The sequence below is a fragment of the Eubalaena glacialis genome, chromosome 5 (genome assembly GCF_028564815.1).
Source record: "Eubalaena glacialis isolate mEubGla1 chromosome 5, mEubGla1.1.hap2.+ XY, whole genome shotgun sequence".
NCBI classification, from domain to species: domain Eukaryota; kingdom Metazoa; phylum Chordata; class Mammalia; order Artiodactyla; family Balaenidae; genus Eubalaena; species Eubalaena glacialis.
In genome coordinates this window covers 77,242,450-77,262,127 of record NC_083720.1, presented here as the reverse complement: position 1 = coordinate 77,262,127, position 19,678 = coordinate 77,242,450, and the positions used below count along the sequence as shown (strand labels likewise).

At 35.3% G+C, this 19,678-nt stretch overlaps 1 protein-coding gene across 10 annotated transcripts in view; it reads left to right on the top strand.

Moving 5' to 3' along the window:
- Positions 1-19,678, top strand: part of CLOCK (clock circadian regulator) — a 142,350-nt gene that overhangs the window by 94,341 nt on the left and 28,331 nt on the right. For all 10 annotated transcript variants that reach the window (XM_061192321.1, XM_061192318.1, XM_061192315.1 and 7 more), the window contains 9 exons: positions 1,172-1,285; positions 1,421-1,539; positions 3,308-3,390; positions 3,603-3,709; positions 5,577-5,724; positions 6,294-6,369; positions 15,252-15,393; positions 17,174-17,274; positions 17,810-17,899. In XM_061192321.1, the coding sequence (XP_061048304.1) occupies positions 1,172-1,285; positions 1,421-1,539; positions 3,308-3,390; positions 3,603-3,709; positions 5,577-5,724; positions 6,294-6,369; positions 15,252-15,393; positions 17,174-17,274; positions 17,810-17,899 (980 nt within the window). The remainder of the gene's footprint in view (positions 1-1,171; positions 1,286-1,420; positions 1,540-3,307; positions 3,391-3,602; positions 3,710-5,576; positions 5,725-6,293; positions 6,370-15,251; positions 15,394-17,173; positions 17,275-17,809; positions 17,900-19,678) is intronic.

The following is a 19,678-nucleotide window of genomic DNA, read 5'->3' as shown; positions in this document are numbered from 1 at the left end:
TTTACATCTGTACCAAGTTGGTGGTACTGGATGCCCATTTGGAAAAAATGACTCATGAGAGCTTCCTTGGTGAAATGAACAGCACATCCTGTGACAGATTAGTTTGGGAACTGGTGATAGGATGAGAAGAGACCAAATTGATATGATTTCTAACTAAGGAGATAAGCATACATACATAGGACGAAGGGGAAGGACAGCTGGCTTAGGAAGAAAGGGGGATAAATTCACTTTCAAATATTTTGAGTTTCAGTTACTGATGGGACAATCAGGTAGAGATGTTCTGAAATCAAATAGTGATATGAGACTTGGTCTTATATAAAATGTTAGAGTTGGGGAGAGAGATTTAGGAGTAAATAAGTTTGTCAATGCTGGTAAGTTTGTAAAGGATAATAGATTACAATCAAAAGAACTTTTGTGATGCCCATAGTTTGAAGACTGATTAGCAGAAGAGATAGAAATAGTAAGGTAGGAAGGTAAGTTTCATACTATGGGAATGAAAACATGTGAATTTTAAGAAGGGGTAGAAACAATGAGGAAAGACCATTGAGCTTAATACAGACGTGGGTGATTTTTAGAAGAGCAGTTTCTGTAGAGGTGTGAGGGCAAAAGCCACAATGCATAAAGTTAAGGGAGGTGAACATATGGAAACTAGAGCACATAATGAAAAGGAAGGAGATCTGTGTTACTAAAAAGAGTAGCATGAAAAACTCTTTATATGTTTGAGATGGAAAGACCTGAACAAATTTAAAAGTAGAACGTAAGGACCCAAAGAAGAACATGTGTGGATGTTAAAGGAATAAATACCGTGGTGTGGCCCTGGTCCTAGAGAAGGAAGAGAGGAAAGACTGTTCAAGGTAGAGATAGAAGTATTAGCTTTGGAATAGGAAGCAAAACCTTTCTTTGAAATTAGAGTGAAGAATGAGAAGGAAGGACAAATAAAAATGGAGGAACATGGAGTGGCTTGTATCAGAAGATCTGTTTTCTTTATTAAGGACAAGGTGAGATCATCTAAAGAAACTCTGCTTTTATGGACTAAACAAAATGTCATTGAGGACCTCTGTTGGAGGAAATAATGATTGTAGACTTATATAACTGTTATAATCTTACTTTGTGTGATATATCATTCATTATGATAAATCACAAATATGTCATATTTTTTCTCTTATTTCAGCAAAAAATCAGTTAGAATTTTGTTGTCATATGCTTCGAGGAACAATAGACCCAAAGGAGCCATCTACTTATGAATATGTGAAATTTATAGGAAATTTCAAATCTTTAAACAGTGGTAAGTTAAAATGCTTCTTTTACAATGTAATTTCACTTGGTATTCTTTTAAGCTCTTAAGGACAGATGTTTGAATATCAGTAAAAACTAGATTTTACTGGAGTAACTGTTGATACTTATTTCCTTATTGTTTTAGTATCCACTTCAGCACACAATGGTTTTGAAGGAACAATACAACGCACACACAGGCCTTCTTATGAAGATAGAGTTTGTTTTGTAGCTACTGTCAGATTAGCTACACCTCAGTTCATCAAGGTATGTTTCTAATTTTATTTCGCAAAGGGGTTTCACTTTATATTATGAGAATTGTCTGTGTAATTTTTTTGTTGTTTCCAGATACTTCCTGTAAGCATTGAAGTGGTAATGGCCATGAGACATTAAATATACATGATCATGATATTTTTGAAGCAAATAATGAGTTACCAAGGCACTCATTAAATTATATAACTAATTTTTAAATGTATACCCTTTGTAGTTAACCAGTGGTTATGTATCACCATTGTCCTGCTTTTGTGCAAAATTTTAAGATGCTTTTTTTGTATGGTTCACAACTACATTAAAGGGGAAAAGCCAAAAATCTAGGTAAATTTAAAAGATTGGTTTTGAAATTTTCTTTTGAAATACACAAGTGGCTTTTTACTGCCTTTCATGTACCTTTTCAGTTTTGAAATTCAGTTAAATAATTTATTTTTATATCCTGGGCCCAGGAGGCAGATGATTAGTAGGGAAGTGGGAAAATCAAAGACTTCAATCACTGGAAAGTGGCTGGAAATAAGCCAGGCTAAGATTTTAAATTTAGGGAAACACCATATTATAGGACAAAGTACTGAATTAGCAGTTAGAGAATCTTGAACCAGTCTCGCTTTGCTTGTTTTGATCTTAATAGCAGTGGCTAAAATGTTTATTGAGTGCTTACCACATGCTGTATACTTTACATGCGTTATCTCATTTAATTCTTAAAAATGCTGGTATGATCACCATTTTATATATAAGGAAACTGTGGCCTTAGGGAAGATAAGTTACTTGCCCAAAGTCACAGCTGTTAAGCAGTAGAACTGAGATTGATTCTAATTCTTTTTCTCTCAAAGCCCAAACTCTTAATCACTGCACTGTGCTACAGAAGGTTATTCAGGGACACAGAGGCAGGTTGGAATACATTGTTGAGTATGACTAGAGTCTAGGGTTACTGTGTGTGGAGGAGCGGATACGGATGGTGAGAGATGATGTTAGAAAAGTAAGCAGATGCCGACAATGAAACGTGCTTCTTTCTTTGTTGTTTGTTTCTCCTTGCTGAAGAGTGTAGATTTTATCCTGATGGAATGAGCATCCATTAAGGTTTTTAAGCAGGGAAGTTATACAGTCATATTTGAGTATTTATAAGGTAATTGTGGCCAGAATAGAAGATGAGTTGAAGGACAGGGAGACTTGTTTGGGGAGACACTTTGGCAGTAGTGTGACCCAATGATGGCAAGGGTCTAGAGTCTAAACTACGACCCTGAAGATGGATGGGATCGAACAGATTTCTTAAAAACTTAGAAGGTGAAATTGAAAGGATTTAGTAGTGGCCATTTAGATGGTGAATGGTGAAAATGAGTGTATTGTGACTATCAGATTTCTAGACTTAATGGCGTAACACAGGTATGCCTCTGTTAATGAGATGGAACATTGTGTAACTGGGTATGAGGAGTAAAGCAGTTAGTTTATTTTAGGACACGTTGAGTTTGTGATGTGCAGGAACATCCAGACAGAAATACAGAGCTCTAATTCAGGAGAGAGATCTGAATTCAGAATTAGGGTTTATAGGCATGTGAGTGAATAGAGAAATGTGTCGAGTGAGAAGTACTCCCCCAGAAGCCTGCATCTATTTATTGCCATATTCCTTGGTACTAGAAAATAAAAATGTATTTAAAAAAATGTTTAGGGAAAAGTTAGCTAAGAATGACTTTTACAGCTAACAATGTTTGGGACTGTGCTAAGGACACAGAAAAGTATTTCTAAATTTTAATTATTAATTTATTTGTAGGAAATGTGCACTGTTGAAGAACCTAATGAAGAGTTTACATCTAGACATAGTTTAGAATGGAAGTTTCTATTTCTAGATCACAGGTAACTCCCATTTTTCAATTCTATAAAAAGATAATAATCATATTTTAATTCTTGAAATTAATGGATTTCAAGGACAAACTTTTTCTCATCAGGACGCTCAAACTCATTATGCATTATTTAAAAAATAAAGGCTCCTCCCAAAATTGATTTCTAGTTGAGTATTTTTTATTATGGAAAAATTCATAATATTGGTTGTTTTATATGTAATTTAGGGCACCACCCATAATAGGATATTTGCCATTTGAAGTTCTGGGAACATCAGGCTATGATTACTATCATGTGGATGACCTAGAAAATTTGGCAAAATGTCATGAGCACTGTAAGTAGATTTTAATATTTCTGGTGATAATAATTTTTTAATCTGTAAATAACTATCATATTAATAGAAGGTGGTGAAATACCAACTTAGAACCATTTTTGTATTTTTGAAATATATTGGAAATTTTTTCTTTGTATATATAACTAATTCCAATAGGAATCCTAGATCAAGTCTAAATTAAACTTCTTCCCATTTTACATATTTCAGTCTATAGTAGTAAGTACAGTTTTATAATATGGCATCTAATAAACCTTGTTTCGAAGTGTATAAGCTGTACATCTAGAGTAAGAGAAGTAGATTCGTTTGAAAATTGTAATAGTATGTCAAAATATTAGAACACTATTTCATAAGTTTTGATATCCAGGCCCAGGAGGTAGGGACACATTTATAGAATCTCTTTTAGAAAACTCATAGTGAAAGAGGGAAGAGATGTGGGAACATATGTATATGTATAACTGATTCACTTTGTTATAAAGCAGAAACTAACACACCATTGTAAAGCAATTATACTCCGATAAAGATGTTAAAAAAAAAAAAAGAAAACTCATAGTGAGTGCTTCATTAATGTTACCTGCCATTGTTATATTAGCAGAAGGAACATTATCATCGCATTTTTTGCCCTGTTCTAAACAATTTACGTACATTATTCTCTATTATTCATCATCACAGTTGTAGAAAGTAGGTACTATTATTATCTCCACAAGTAAACTGAGACGCAGAAAGGCTAACTAATTTACTTACAAGCCCATAACTCATTGGTGGCAGAGACAGGATTAGAGTCTAGCCCTACCCCTTTACCACGTGCTATTCATTCCTTGTTTCAGAAGTTTGTTTTTAATAGGTTTTATTTGCTTCTCTGATCCTCCTCCCCAAATCCTTCCCTCTTGAGTGTCCTCTAAATTAGATATTTAAGATACTTTCATAATTTCTTAGGCCAGTCTCATAAACCTCTCTCTATGAAAATAAAGCATGTTATATAATATCATCAGCTATATGGAAGATTTTCAGAGTAAAGTCACTTCACAAAAGAAACATTCCTCACTTCAAGTGATAATGGGCACTAAGCTCCATGATGTATTAAAAATATCTGACACCTCTATTAGCTAGGTGGGTAATTTTGGACAAGCAGTTTCAAGTATGTAGAACTTGGTTTCCTCATTAATAGAGCGAGCAAGCGATTCCTGTCCAGCATTTCCTAAGGTTTGTTGCATGAATGCCAGTCTATTAAAAATGAATTTTATGGTCAAGGAAAACTAGGTAACAGCTTATAATCAATCCCCATCTTCCCACCACCAGAATCTTGACATATATTAGCATACTCAAGGCTTTGAGAAGACCTATTTAACAAATTTTCCCAAGTTAATTTAACCACAAAACCCATTTTTTGCTTAATATCATTAAAAGGCTTCTGAACTTACAATCTACAGAGAATGTTTTGGGAAATACTGTATTGTCAGTTACTTTAAATAATTAAGTTTTTCTGATTTTGGTTAGTTAAGGTTTAGAATTAAATGCCTCAAAGATGCTGTACTTGTGGGGGCCGGGAGGGTGGGTGGAGCTCAGGTGTGATTACTTATTGCTGTTGCCCTCAGTATGTCTTAGCAGGAGAAAGTCAGTATGTGAATAATTTATTCTTGAGTATTTGGAAATTTATTGTATGTGAAAAGTATCTAAGATCAGCTGTAAATTGGGCACTGTGGAAGATATGCTAATTGCTATCTCTACAGAATAGCATTTTCTTATAATTGATGTACTATATGTTATTGAAAAGCCAGAAGAAGAATTATATAGAGAGATATAAATGTGGGTGATACCTTTGGCTAAAAATCTAATAATATGAATCAAAACATATTTCTTTTCTTCTTAGTAATGCAATATGGGAAAGGCAAATCATGTTACTATAGGTTCCTGACCAAAGGACAACAGTGGATTTGGCTTCAAACTCATTATTATATCACTTATCATCAGTGGAATTCAAGGCCAGAGTTCATTGTTTGTACTCACACCGTAGTAAGGTAATAATTCTTTTTACAGAATTTCTGAATATAGAAACATCCATAATGATTCTGGAATGTAATTTTATATATAACTTATTAATGAAATACAAAGTGATTTTTTTCACCATTTTTGATATGTATTTCAATTTATTATTACATTTACTTATAGGCATTTTATAGAAAGAAATACAGTACAGATATATAGAGATATATAATTCTTGACATAAATTTTATGGTTTAGAGCAGATGTTGTAACTGTCTTTTATATACCACAGTCAGTCATGTAAAAGGAGAACTGGAGTAGATAAAGCATACTCTTCCTTTATTTAATTCCTCTTAATTTAAGTTCTGTGTGGTTATGGATCATTTACAGTAGCACATAAAACTTTTGAGATATGTAGAAAAATGGAATTTGAATTAAGATATACACTGTATGTATATATGTTTTAGGTTTTTGTGGTGCATAGAAAAGAGTCTGGAATTTGTGATGAACAAGTAAGACACATAACAAACACTGAATGGGTGCACCTCTGCAGTATTTTAAATGAATGATCAAACAGTGAAATTCTATTTTTTACCATTTGTAGTTATGCAGAAGTTAGGGCTGAAAGACGACGAGAACTTGGCATTGAAGAGTCTCTTCCGGAGACAGCTGCTGACAAAGTATGTTATCCTACAGTTTTTAAAAATTATTTTTATTTCTTCCCAGTGAAAGACAAGACTCAATAATTTACAGGAAAATTGTTTTTCAAATATTTCATTTCCTTACTTGTGACAGGGTTATAACTATACTTTACTATTTATTTTTATATTAAATTTAATATCTTACAACCTTGTGTGCTTCTAAAAAAGATTTGAAGGGCTGCTATTTAGTGATAATTGTATGAGAGACATGTATGATCTCAGATTTAAACTAACATTTGTTACAATGTGCTAGGCTCTGGCTAGGTTTTTATATAAATTACAAAATGTCATTTATTTCTCAGACATCCTTATCTGAGTAAGTGATATCCCCACTTTGAAAATATTAAAACTGAGCTTAAAGACTCATGGCTGGCAAGTTACAGTCAGATTTTGAACTCTGGTTTCTCTTTTCATTGTATCAGGTAGGAGTGTAGTATATTAGCTACCTACTGCTGTGTAACAGAACTTAATGATGTAAAATAACACACATATATTATCTGATAGTTTCTGTGAGTCAAGAATCCAGACACAGTTTAGTTGGGCCCTCTGCTTCAGAATTGGTCATGAGGCACAACGTTTCAGCACAGGGTCTCTCACAAGTCTGTAATCAAGGCGTCACTGGGGGCCACAGTCATCTCAAGGTTCAACCTAGGCAGAATCTGTTTCTAAGCTCACTTAGTGGTTGTTGGAAGGATTGGGTTCCTAATGGGCAGTTAGACTGAGGGCCTTGGTGCCTTGCTGGCTGATGGCCAGAGGCAATCCTCAGTTCCTTTCCAGGTGGCCCTTTCTATCTGAACAAGTATGCAAGAAGATCTAGGGAGAGAAAAATCCAGCAAGATTAAAGTCAGTCTTTTGTAACCTAATCACAGAAGTGATATCCCATCACTTTTGTCTGTTCTGTTCATTAGAAGTAAGTCACTAGATCCAGCCTACAGTAAAGGGGAGGGATTATACAAGGTTATGAATACCTGAAGGTAGGAATCATTATGAGCCATATCAGAAGTTGCCTACAACAAGTATTTTTGACCTGTAGAAAAATAAGTGGAATGAAAAGGTCAAGAATGTATATTAAAAAATGAGTTAAAATAGGCAGCATGCCAGGGGACAGAATGGGAGGATGTCATTCAGTCATTCAACAAACCTTATTAAGTACCTTCCATGCACAGTGAAGAAAACCATCAATGAAATGAAAAGGAAATCTACCGAATGGGAGAAGATATTTGAGGTGATAATCCAATAAGGGGTTAATATCCGAAATATATAGAGAACTCATAGGACTCAGTAACAAAAAAGAAGTCCGATTAAAAAATGGGCAGACAACCTGAATAGACATTTTCCCACCAGACACATGAAAAGATGCTCAACACCTTTTCTAATCATCTAATCATCAGGGAAATGCAAATCAAAACCACAATAAGGTATCACCTCCTACCTGTCAAAATGGCTGTTATCAAAAAGACAACAAACAACAAGTGTTGGCGAGGATGTGGAGAAAAGAGAGCCCTCATGTGCTGTTGGTGGGATTGTAAGTTGGTGTAGCCACTGTGGAAAACAGTATGGAGGTTCCTCAAAAAATTAAAAATAGGATGACCTATCAGTTTCACTTCTGAGTATTTACCTGGAGAAAACAAAAACAGTCGAAAAGATTTATGCACCCATGTTCACGGCAGGATTATTTACAATAACCAAGATACAGAAGCAACCTAAGTAAAGATGTGGTACATATATACAGTGGAATACTTTGCAGCTGTAAAAAACGAAATCTTGCTATTTGCAGCAATATGGATGGACCTTGAGGGCATTATGCTAAGTGAAATAAGTCAGAGAAAGACAACTGATCTCACTTATACGTAGAATTTAAAAAACAAAACAAATGAACAAACAAAACAGACCCATAGATACAGAGAACAAACTGGTGGTTTCCAGAGTGGGGCGGGGGGTGGTGTGGGCTGGGGCAAAATAGGTGAATGGGATTAAGAGGTACAGACTTCCGGTTGTAAAATAAGTAAGTCATGTAGGAATATGGTTAATAAAACTGTAATAACTTTGTATGGGGACAGATGGGTACCAGACTTACCATGATATTCATATTTAAATGTTGAATCGCTATGTTGTACACCTGAAACTAACAATATTGTGCATCAACCATACTTCAGTTAAAAAAGAAGAGTGCCTTCCCTGTGCCAGGAAGTACTGGACATCGCTCTAGCTGCTGAGAATATGGCTGCTGCTCTCATGGGTCCCACATGAAAGAATTTTTCCAGAGAGGCTCTGTCTGCTTAGGGGAGGAAGATCCAGCATGTTTTTAGTGAAAGAAATTTTCTGAGGGAAGTGCTTAAATCTAGGGTTCCTTGAAATAAGGACTATTATAGAAACCAAAGTAATACATATGGAGATTGTTCTCTTTACTTCTTTTTTTCCCCTCATGCCCATGTCCAATCCTAGGAAATTCAGCTAGCCCTACTTCCAAAATATACTCCAACTATGTCTACTTTCTCCCCACATTAATGTTACCACCATGATGCTCCTGAGTTTAGGCAAGAGGTCCACTTGAGATATATTTTTCAGAAACGTCCATGTGTGGATGGTTTTAGTCAGGAATCTAAATGTGATCACCAAGGGAATGAGTGTAGAGAGAAGATGACCAGGCACTAAGCACTGGGGCACTCCAACATTAAGACGTGAAGGGGTCAAGGAAGAACCAATCACAGGAGACCAAGGAGAACTATCCACTGAGGTAGGAATAAAACCAGGAAACTAAGTTGTCCTAAAAGCCAAGAAAAGAAAGCGAGCCTGTCAGTGAGGAGTGAACAGTCAGCTTTGTCAGGTTCTGCTGAAATAAGTTAAATTAGATGAGTACTGAGAATTGAGCATTCAGTTCAATAACATGTATTCGTTGATCAGTAAGAACAGACCAGGTGGAATAGTAATATGAGGGAAAGCTTGATTAGAGTGGGTTTAGAAGAGAATTTTCTGAGACAAGGGGAATTAGAGATGGTGAGTAGGGAAGGGTTTTACTACAAAGAGGAGAGAGATCTGGCAATAATAGGAAGAACTGGGCTAAGAAGAAGCTTTTGCTTTTTAAGGTGGGAGAAATAATAGCATATTTGTATACGGACGAGAATGGTCTGAAGGAGAGAGAAAAATTGGTGATAGGAGAGAGAGCGGTAGAAATGCTAGAGCAGTGTTCTTGAGTAGGTGAAAGAAGATGGGATCTAGTGGACAAGTGAATGGATTAGGCTTAGCTAGATAGAGGAGCAGATGATTTCAGCTACAGAAGGGATTGGGAAACTATGGCCGTTCGGCTTGATCTGGCCCTCTGCCTTGGTTTGTAACACCCACAAGCTACAAATATGTTTTTTACATGTTTTTAAGTGATTAAAAAAAAAAAAGAATGTTTTGTGACACACAAAGATAATATCAGATTTCACAGCCACACGCAATTGTATATTGCATATGTCTGCTTTTGTACTACAACAGTTGAATCGTTGTGACAGAGACTATGTGGCCCACAAAGCCTAAAATATTGACTCTCCGACCTGTACAGAAAAGTGTGCTGGTCCCTGAATTACAGTAACATGAAGAAGGGTAGAATATGTGAGTATGTATGCTGGTAGGAAGGTTGATGTAGTAGTGGAGCTGTGGCATTTCTCTACAGTGAAATAAGAAGTGGAGTTTGGGGTTTGAAAAGAGGGAAAACTGTTGAACTGTTGAATGGTTTTCTAGGAGAGTGAGAAAGTGAATGGACAAGAGAATTTTAGTCTGTTTGGCAGGCAGGATTGAGGGCTCATTGAGGGTCTTGTTCATTTATTTAAAGAGAGAATAACGGTTACCATGTGTGTTTCTTCAGCCATGTTCAGCTGTGCAGGAACAGATGTGGAATAGGTTAAAAATTGGGTTTCACCAGCACTGGGATTTTCCTAAGGGAGGATGGTGAAGGGAGATAGGGGCAAGGGAGTTGATGATACACTCAAGGGTGTGTTTGTGATGATTAACCATGATTTTAAGCTGGTTAAAGAGGGAAGAGAAGACAGAGTGATTATGAAAATGTGGTAGAATCGATGTATTTTAGGTTCCACTGAAGGATTATTGGAGTTGGGATACTAAAGGGAATGAGGAAGAAACAGGGGGAAAGGTGGTTAGAGAGTAGGATGTTTGAAACTGAGGTTATGGAATGTTTATTTTTATTGATTATGACAAGGTCTAGGGTTTAACTATAAGAATAAGTGACTGAGGACAAGTGGATGTCAAGGTCTTCATCAAGGAATAGAGAAGTCATGGTGTTGAATATGTGAATGTTGATAACCTAGGAATTAAGGATCAGTGAGGGCAACATCTAACATCATACTCAGCAGGAGAAAAGCTGAAAGCATTTCCTCTAAGATCAGGAACAAGACAAGGATGTCCACTCTCGCCACTTTTATTCAACATAGTTTTGGAAGTCCTAGCCACGGCAGTCAGAGAAGAAAAAGAAATAAAAGGAATCCAAATTGGAAAAGAAGAAGTAAAACTGTCACTGTTTGCAAATGACATGATACTATACATAGCAAATCCTAAAGATGCTTCCAGAAAACTACTAGAGCTCATCAATGAATTCGGTAAAGTTGCAGGATACAAAATTAATACACAGAAATCTGTTGCATTTCTATACACTAACAACGAAAGACCAGAAAGATAAATTAAGGAAACAATTCCATTTACCATCGCATCAAAAAGAATAAAATACCTAGAAATAGACCTACCTAAGGAGGCAAAAGACCTGTACTCTGAAAACTATAAGATGCTGAAGAAAGAAATTGAAGATGACACCAATGGATGGGAAGATATACCATGTTCTTGGATTGGAAGAATCGATATTGTCAAAATGACTGTACTACCCAAGGCAATCTACAGATTGCAATGCAATCCCTATCAAATTACCAATGGCATTTTTTGCAGATCTAGAACAAAAAATCTTAAAATTTGTATGGAAACACAAAGAACTCCAAATAGCCAAAGCAATCTTTTTTTTAAATAAATTTATTTATTTATTTATTTATGGCTGCATCGGGTCTTCGTTGCTGTGCACGGGCTTTCTCTAGTTGTGGTGAGCCGGGGCTACTCTTCGTTGCTGTGTGCAGGCTTCTCATTGTGGTGGCTTCTTTTGTTGCGGAGCACGGTCTCTAGGCGCTCAGGCTTCAGTAGTTGTGGCGTGCGGGCTTAGTAGTTGTGGCTCAGAGGCTCTAGAGCGGAGGCTCAGTAGTTGTGGCGCACGGGCTTAGTAGCTCCATGGCATGTGGGCTCTTCCCAGACCAGGGCTCGAACCCATGTCCCCTGGATTGGCAGGCAGATTCTTAACCACTGAGCCACCAGAGAAGCCCCCAAAGTAATCTTGAGGTGAAAAATGGAGCTGGAAGAATCAGTCTTCCTGGCTTCAGACTATACTATAAAACTACAGTCATCAAAACAGTAAGGTACTGGCACAAAAACAGACTTACAGATCAGTGGAACAGGATAGAAAGCCCAGAAATAAACCCACACACCTATGGTCAATTAATCTGTGATAAAGAAGGCAAGAATATACAATGGAGAAAAGACAGTTTCTTCAATAAGTGGTGCTGGGAAAACTGGGCAGCCACATGTGAAAGAATGAAATTAGAACATTCTCTAACAACATACACAAAAATAAACTCAAAATGGATTAAAGACCTAAATGTAAGATCGGATACCATAAGACTCTTAGAGGAAAACATAGGCAGAACACTCTTTGACATCAATCACAACAATGTCTTTTTGGATCCACTTTCTAGAGTAATGAAAATAAAAATAAACAAATGGGACCTAATTAAACGTAAAAGCTTTTGCACAGCAAACAAAACCATAAACAAAATGAAAAGGCAACCAACAGAATGGGAGAAAATATTTGCAAATGATGCAACCAACAAGGGATTAATCTCCAAAATATACAAATAGCTCATGCAGCTCAATACCAAAAAACAAACAAACAGCTCAACCAAAAAAATGGGCAGAAGATCTAAATAGACATTTCTCCAAAGAAGACATGCAGATGGCCAATAGGCACATGAGAAGATGCTCAACATCGCTACTTATTAGAGAAATGCAAATCAAAACTACAATGAAGTATCACCTCACACGGGTCAGAATGACCATCATCAAAAAGTCTACAAATGATAAATGCTGGAGTGAGTGTGGAGAAAAGGGAACCCTCCTACACTTTTGGTGGGAATGTAAACTGGTACAGCCACTATGGAGAACAGTATGGAGGTTCCTTAAAAAACTAAAAATAGAATTACCATATAATCCACCAATCCCACTCCTGGGCATATATATGGAGAAAACCATAATTCGAAAAGATACATGCACCACAATGTTCATTGCAGTACTATTTACAATAGCCAGGACATGGAACCAATCTAAATGTCCATCAACAGAGGAATGGATAAAGAAGATGTGGTACATATACATAATGGAATATTAGCCATAAAAAAGAACGAAATAATGTCATTTACAGCAACATGGATGGACCTAGAGATTATCATACTGACTGAAGTAAGTCAGACAGAGAAAGACAAATATCATATGATATCCCTCATATGTGGAATCTAAAAAATGATACAAATGAACTTATTTACAAAACAGAAGCAGACTCACAGACTTAGAGAACGGACTTGTGGTTACCAAAGGGGAAAGGTGGGCAGGAGGGATAAATTAGGATGCTGAGATTAACATATGCAGACTACTATGTATAAAATAGGTATTCAACAAGGACCTACTTCCCTCCATTATAATGAGGAGGAAAGAGAAGATGGTTGTATTCATATACCTGGTATGTTAATAGGCAGAGTTACATATTTGGTGGTGGCAAGTATTCTCATCTATTTAAGACAAAGCTATCAGTTGAGAGAGGGAGAAAGTTTAAGAACAATGGGAAAGATATGGAGTAATTGTGAAGAGTAAGAAGATGAGCCCACTAGAAAACTTAATGTTTCTGCTTAGTGTTGATTATCTTTTTTAGGTTGGCGATCATTTTAGGTTGACTATAATTGTCTCCAAAGGAACAAGTGAGCTGGAAGGCTAGGTAGGACAGGGGTGGTTTAAAGTCAGATTTTAATTTGTGCTTTTAGAGGTGCTAGAGTATCTGGTAATGACAAGGAGTAGAGATTGAATGCGGTAGAGTAGAGGAAAAAGTTTCTTGGAGACGAGGAGTTCCTAGAAAGCTGAGAGGACAGGACAGGATATTGGATGAATCACCAATATGGATATTGAATTCTGGAGAAAGGTCAGAGTTGATGTGAAGAAGAAGATTTTGAGCAGTCAAATGCGGAGTTCCAAAGATGCTTTTAGTGCCTTGTCTGTAAACTTAAGTGTCATCTTAATTCTGTTGGGTTTTTTTTTTTCACTTTTTTTTTTTCTGATGTGGTGAAATATATGTAACAAAATTTAACATCTTAACCTATTTTAAGTATATAGTTGAGTGGTATTAAGTACATTCACACTGTTGTGCAAGCATCGCCACCATCCATCACCAAAACTTTTTCATCTTTCCAAACTGAAACTCCATATCCATTAAACAGTAACTCCCCATTCCCTCCTCCCTCCAGCCCCTGGCAGCCACCAATCTACTTCTGACTCTGTGAATTTGATTCCTATAGGTACCTCATGTAAGTGGAATCATACAGTATTTGTCTGTATGTGACTGGCTTATTTCACTTGGCATAATGTCCTCAAGGTTCATCCATATTGTAGCATGTGTCAGCATTTCCTTTTAAAGGCTGAGTAATATTCCATTGTATGTATATACCACATTATGTTTATTCATTCATCCATCAATGGACACTTGAGTTGCATCCATCTTTTGGCTATTGTGATTAATGCTGCTATGAACATGGCTGTACAAATATGTGTTTGAGTACCTGCTTTCAATTCTTTTGAGGATATACCCAGAAATGAAATTTCTGGATCATATGGTAATTCTATATTTAATTTTTTCAGGAGCTGTTATACTGTTTTCCATAGTAGCTGTACTGTTTTATTTTATACATTCTTGTCAGCACTGCACAAGGGTTCCAATTTCTTCATATCCTCACTAACACTGGTTATTTTCTGTTTGTTTGTTTTTTATAATAGCCGTCTTGATTGAAGTGGTATTTCTTGGTTTTGATTTGCATTTCCCTAATGATTAGTGATATTAAGCATCTTTTCATGTGTTTGCTGCTTATATATCTTCTTTGGAGAAATGTCTCTGCAAGACTTTTGCCCATTTTTTAACTGGATTTTTTGTGGCAGGTTTTTTTGGGTTTTGTTTTTGTTGTTGTTTTTTGGTTTTTTGTTTGTTTTTTGCTGTTGAGTGGTAGGAGCTCTTTATATATTCTGGGTATTAATTCCTTATCAAATAAATGACTTACAAATCTTTTCTCCCATTCTGTGGTGCTTTTCCACTTTGTTTATAATGTCCTTTGATACACTTCTGTTGCCTGTGCTTTTAGTGTCATATCCAAGAAATCATTGCCCAATCGAATGTTATAAAGGTTTTTCCCTTTTTTTTCCTAAAAGTTTTATAGTTTTCGTTCTTAATGTTTAGATCTTTGATCCGCTTTGAGTTAACTTTTATATATGGTATAAGGTAAGAGTCCAACTTCATTCCTTTGCATCTGTTGTTTCTTTAAATAGAGAATGAAACCAAAACTTTCTGGCTATTAAAATTTTTTTTTCATTTCTTTACCTAATATTACACAGGTACACTTCCCTTGTTATGGGGTAAAAACTGATTTTGGGGAGGAGGAATTAGCAAGCAGTATTGCTAATTTGGGAAGTCTGAACTGAACCACAAGAAAACATTTATTTTACTCTTGTCTCCTTAGAGCCAAGATTCTGGGTCTGATAATCGTATAAATACAGTCAGCCTCAAGGAAGCATTGGAAAGGTTTGATCACAGCCCAACTCCTTCTGCTTCCTCCCGGAGTTCAAGAAAATCATCTCACACTGCAGTCTCAGACCCTTCCTGTGAGTACCCTAGCTTGAAAGCAGACTTCCTTTAAAGAGAGTCCTTCTAAATTGTTTATGTTGCCACTAGCAACATTTTTCATCCACTGCCACTTTCAAATTGTAAGTGTTTACATTTCTGAAATACACTAACCTTTTCAGTGAGCAAGAGGCACATTGCTCACATTTAGCAGAGTTAAGTTTATAAAGTAGCCTATAAAATATGTAGGTAGTAATATTGGTCTTGTTAAGTTATTTTTAATCATTCCTCTAAAAGAAAGCAAAACTATTACAGTAATTCCTTTTTTATTGGTAGAGCCAGTAAGTAGTGTTCTTTGAGTTTGCTTTTTGAAAGTGTTATGTGTGTATCTTGTCTTTATGAAGACTTACATAATTGTCATTAAATTAATATCCTTTTTAATTTTTTAAAAAGAGTCTAGCACCTTTGTTTCTCAGAGTATTAAAACTATATATAATGAAAAAGGGGGTTGTCTGAACTACTCAACATTGTGGGTAGAACATCAAAAGAGGTTAAATATAGAAATTTCTGAGATCTTAGAAAAAAAATTTTTTCCTATTATAGCTATTTCTTTCTTTTAAAAAACAAATTATTTTACTGTGGTAAGAACACTTAAAATGAGATCTACCCTCTTAAATTTTTAAGTGTACAGTACATTATTGTTGACTATAGGTATGATGTTGTACTGCAGATCTCTAGAGCTTATTCATTGTGCTTATCTGAAACTTTATGCCCATTAATTAATAATTCCCCATTCCCTGCCTCCTGGCCATTGGCAGTCACCATTGTGCTCTTTGATTCAATGAATTTGACTATATCAGATACCTCATATAATGGAGTCATGCAGTACTTGTCTTTTTCTGTCACTGGCTTATTTCACTTAGCATAATGGCCTCAAGCTTCATCCAAGTCACAAATTGCAGAATGTCTTTCCTTTTCCAGGTTGAATAGTAGTATTTCACTGTATGTATACACCACATTTTGTTAATCCATTCATCTGTCAATAGACATTTAGATTGTTTCCGTACCTTGGCTATTATGAATAGTGCTGCAGTGAACGTTGGAATGCTAGTATCTCTTCGAGATGCTGATCTCAATTCTTTTGGATAAATACCCAGAAGTGGGATTTTTAGATCATATATGGTAGTTCTAATTTTAATTTTTTTGAGAAGCATCCATACTGTTTCTACGGTGTCTGCAACATTTCCCATCCCCACCAGCGGTGTGCAAGGGTTCCAGTTTCTCCACGTTCTTACCAACACTTGTCTTCAGATTTGTTTTTTGAACAGTTTATAAGCTGTTTGTTTGTTTTTTTAATTGAAGTATAGTTGATTTACAGTGTGATATTTTTGATAATAGCCATCCTGACAGGTAGAGGTGATATCTCATTGTGGTTTTGATTTGCATTTCCCTGATGATTAGTGACATTGAATATTATTTCATATATCGGCTGGCCATCTCTATATCTTTTTTGGATAAATATCTGTGCAAGTCCTTAGGCCATTTTTTAATTGAGTTATTGGTTTTTTTTTACTATTGAGTTATAGGAGTAGTAACCATTTTTATATTTGAAGTTTTCCTATTTCAGATATTTTCTTTGTCCTTAAAAAAGAAGTGATTAAAATGAATCATCTTGTTGTCATAGACTTCACTTTTATTGAATAATTTAGAAAAATAACTCAAAAACCACTTTTATTCACTGAAATGCATTTTGAGATTGATCTTTGAAAATTATATTTTATAAAGTACTAATGCTATTCTGTTTTTGTTGACCAACCTTAGCTACACCTACAAAGATCCCAACGGATACTAGCACTCCTCCCAGACAGCATTTACCAGCTCATGAAAAGATGGCACAAAGGAGGTCATCATTTAGTAGTCAGGTAAACTCTTCAGGTAGTATTCTTCTGAATAAAGATTTATTAAAGGGGGAAAAAAAATCATCTAAATCTTCAGAAATTCATTTATTGATTATCCCTTTCTATGAAATTCAAAATAGTTGTTGATACATAACACTTACTCAAGATCTTTATTTTTTTGTGAAGTAGTTGTCAAACATACCAGTCCTTTTGATTATTTTTCAGGTAAAATGTTAGATTTCTTTTTTTCAATTATGGAAGACTGATAATTTAGAGCCATTTTATATCTAATTTCAAATACCAATCACTTTCAGTAAAGTCCAGCCAGCTTTTATTGAGAGCCCATGCAAGGTAATGTGGCAGATGCCTTGAAAGACAAAAAGATAAATAGGGAATAGGCATTTCCACTTTAGGGGGGGGAGACATGCCTATACTCAGCTAAAAAAGTATGAGGCTAGTTGTAATTCCGTTATAAAGATGCCATGGTGATATTTCTGGTGGAAGTGCTCATGTATGGGAATGGTTGTCACCCCAGTGTTATTTTTTATTTTGCTTCTAGTCCATGAATTCCCAGTCTGTTGGTCAGTCATTAACACAGCCAGTGATGTCTCAAGCTGCAAATCTACCAGTTCCACAAGGCATGTCCCAGGTATTTGTTTGTTTCAGTTAAGTATTTTAAAATTATAAATTGTTTTTAAGCTACTAGAGATTTTTAAAAGTACATACTTATAGGTGCAGTAAATCTCAACTGTGGGCATTTAGAATATCTGGGGATTTTTTGATTGTCAGTGATATTGGGGTACCACTTTAGTGGTGACCCTTTAGTCAGCAAGGACCAGGGGTGCTAATTGTCTTTTAGGGTGTGTGACAGTTTTGCACAACAAAAAACTATCCTGTTTAATCCCTATTGAGAAACAGTATAGGCAGAAAGATATTAAAGATGAAATGTAGCTGTTCATTTTGTTCTTCTTATGGATAGTGGAAGAATTGAGTAATTTTATTCATGTATTCATCCATTTGTTTATATACAGGACATTTATTGAGTTCCTTGTATTATCAGATATTGCAGGTGCTGGCAGTAAATATATCTGTACTAAGAGACTTTATTACATCTAGAGGGAAGGATAGTTAACTACAGTACAATGTTCTATAGTCTGTGCTCAGGGTCTGAAGGCTTGATATGTGAGCACATTAGATGGACCCTTAATGCAGCCTGAGGAAGTGAAAGAGAACTTCCTGGAAGAATTGTTACTTGGACTGAGTCCCAGAGGAGGCTTAAATATAAAAACCAGCAAGACAAAGGAGAGGTATTGCAAAAGTGACACTTTTGATTATAACTTCACAACTTGTAATTTATGACTGCACTCATTCAGTGCCTCAGACACGTTAAAAATACTACTAAGTTGTGCTAAAAATAATCCAAAAGTTTCTGTTCTGTTTGGTGTTAAAGATATCTTAACAGTATCTTAATTTCAAATAATGGTAGTTAGCAATAGGTAAAAACAATGTTTTTCTAAAAATACCCTTATCATATGTGGTTATTTAAGTTATATATATATAACTATAGCTATTATATATTATGACACTTGTACAAATATATTGACAGTGCTATAAATTACCTAAATGTCATAATCTTGACTTTTAGCAACATATAATTGTGTAAGGTATTTATAACAGCACTGTATTATTAAATAGTATCTGGAGTTGCGGTAGTTTTTATCAGCACTGAGTCCTCAAAAGCTTTTTATTCTGAAGGGTAACAGAATTTTTATGTAAATATTTGACATATTTTCAATATTATTAGGTCATTAATCTCAAGATACTGAATAAGCATTTCTTAACATTGTAAAGGAATATTTTCATGAAATAAATAGTATCGACTATGTCAAAAATGTTAATAAGTATTCAAATCTCGTATTTCATTCAGTGATAAAGCCAAGCACTCTGCCTCTTAGTTCCATGATTTTATTTCCCATTATTCTGCTTTCTGTGTTTATTTTTATTTTCGTATTTGTATTTAATAGAAATCCTTTAAGTGGTGACAATGTAATGTTTACCTAAAGGTATAAATAACTTTAGTTAGGATAAAATATATTTGTATGACATAAATATAAAATTTCAAATAATGAAAAATAAGGCATGAGGGTATTAAACTTGTAATGTTTTCTCACACCTAGTGTAATCTAATGTATGATTTGATCTGGTATTGTCAACTTCAGAAGTCAGAGTTGTATACTTGGAAAAGTAATATTCAGTATTCTCAATACAAACTTTTGAAGATAGAGTAAAAAAGCTTTTGGGGGGCATTTCTCACTTTTACATGAATTGTAGGAGACTATTTTAAGATTAAGACAGATTTCCAATACAGTGAAATTCTTTCTGCTCTTATACTGTATCCTGTGCAGAATATTCCTGGAATTAAGTAAAC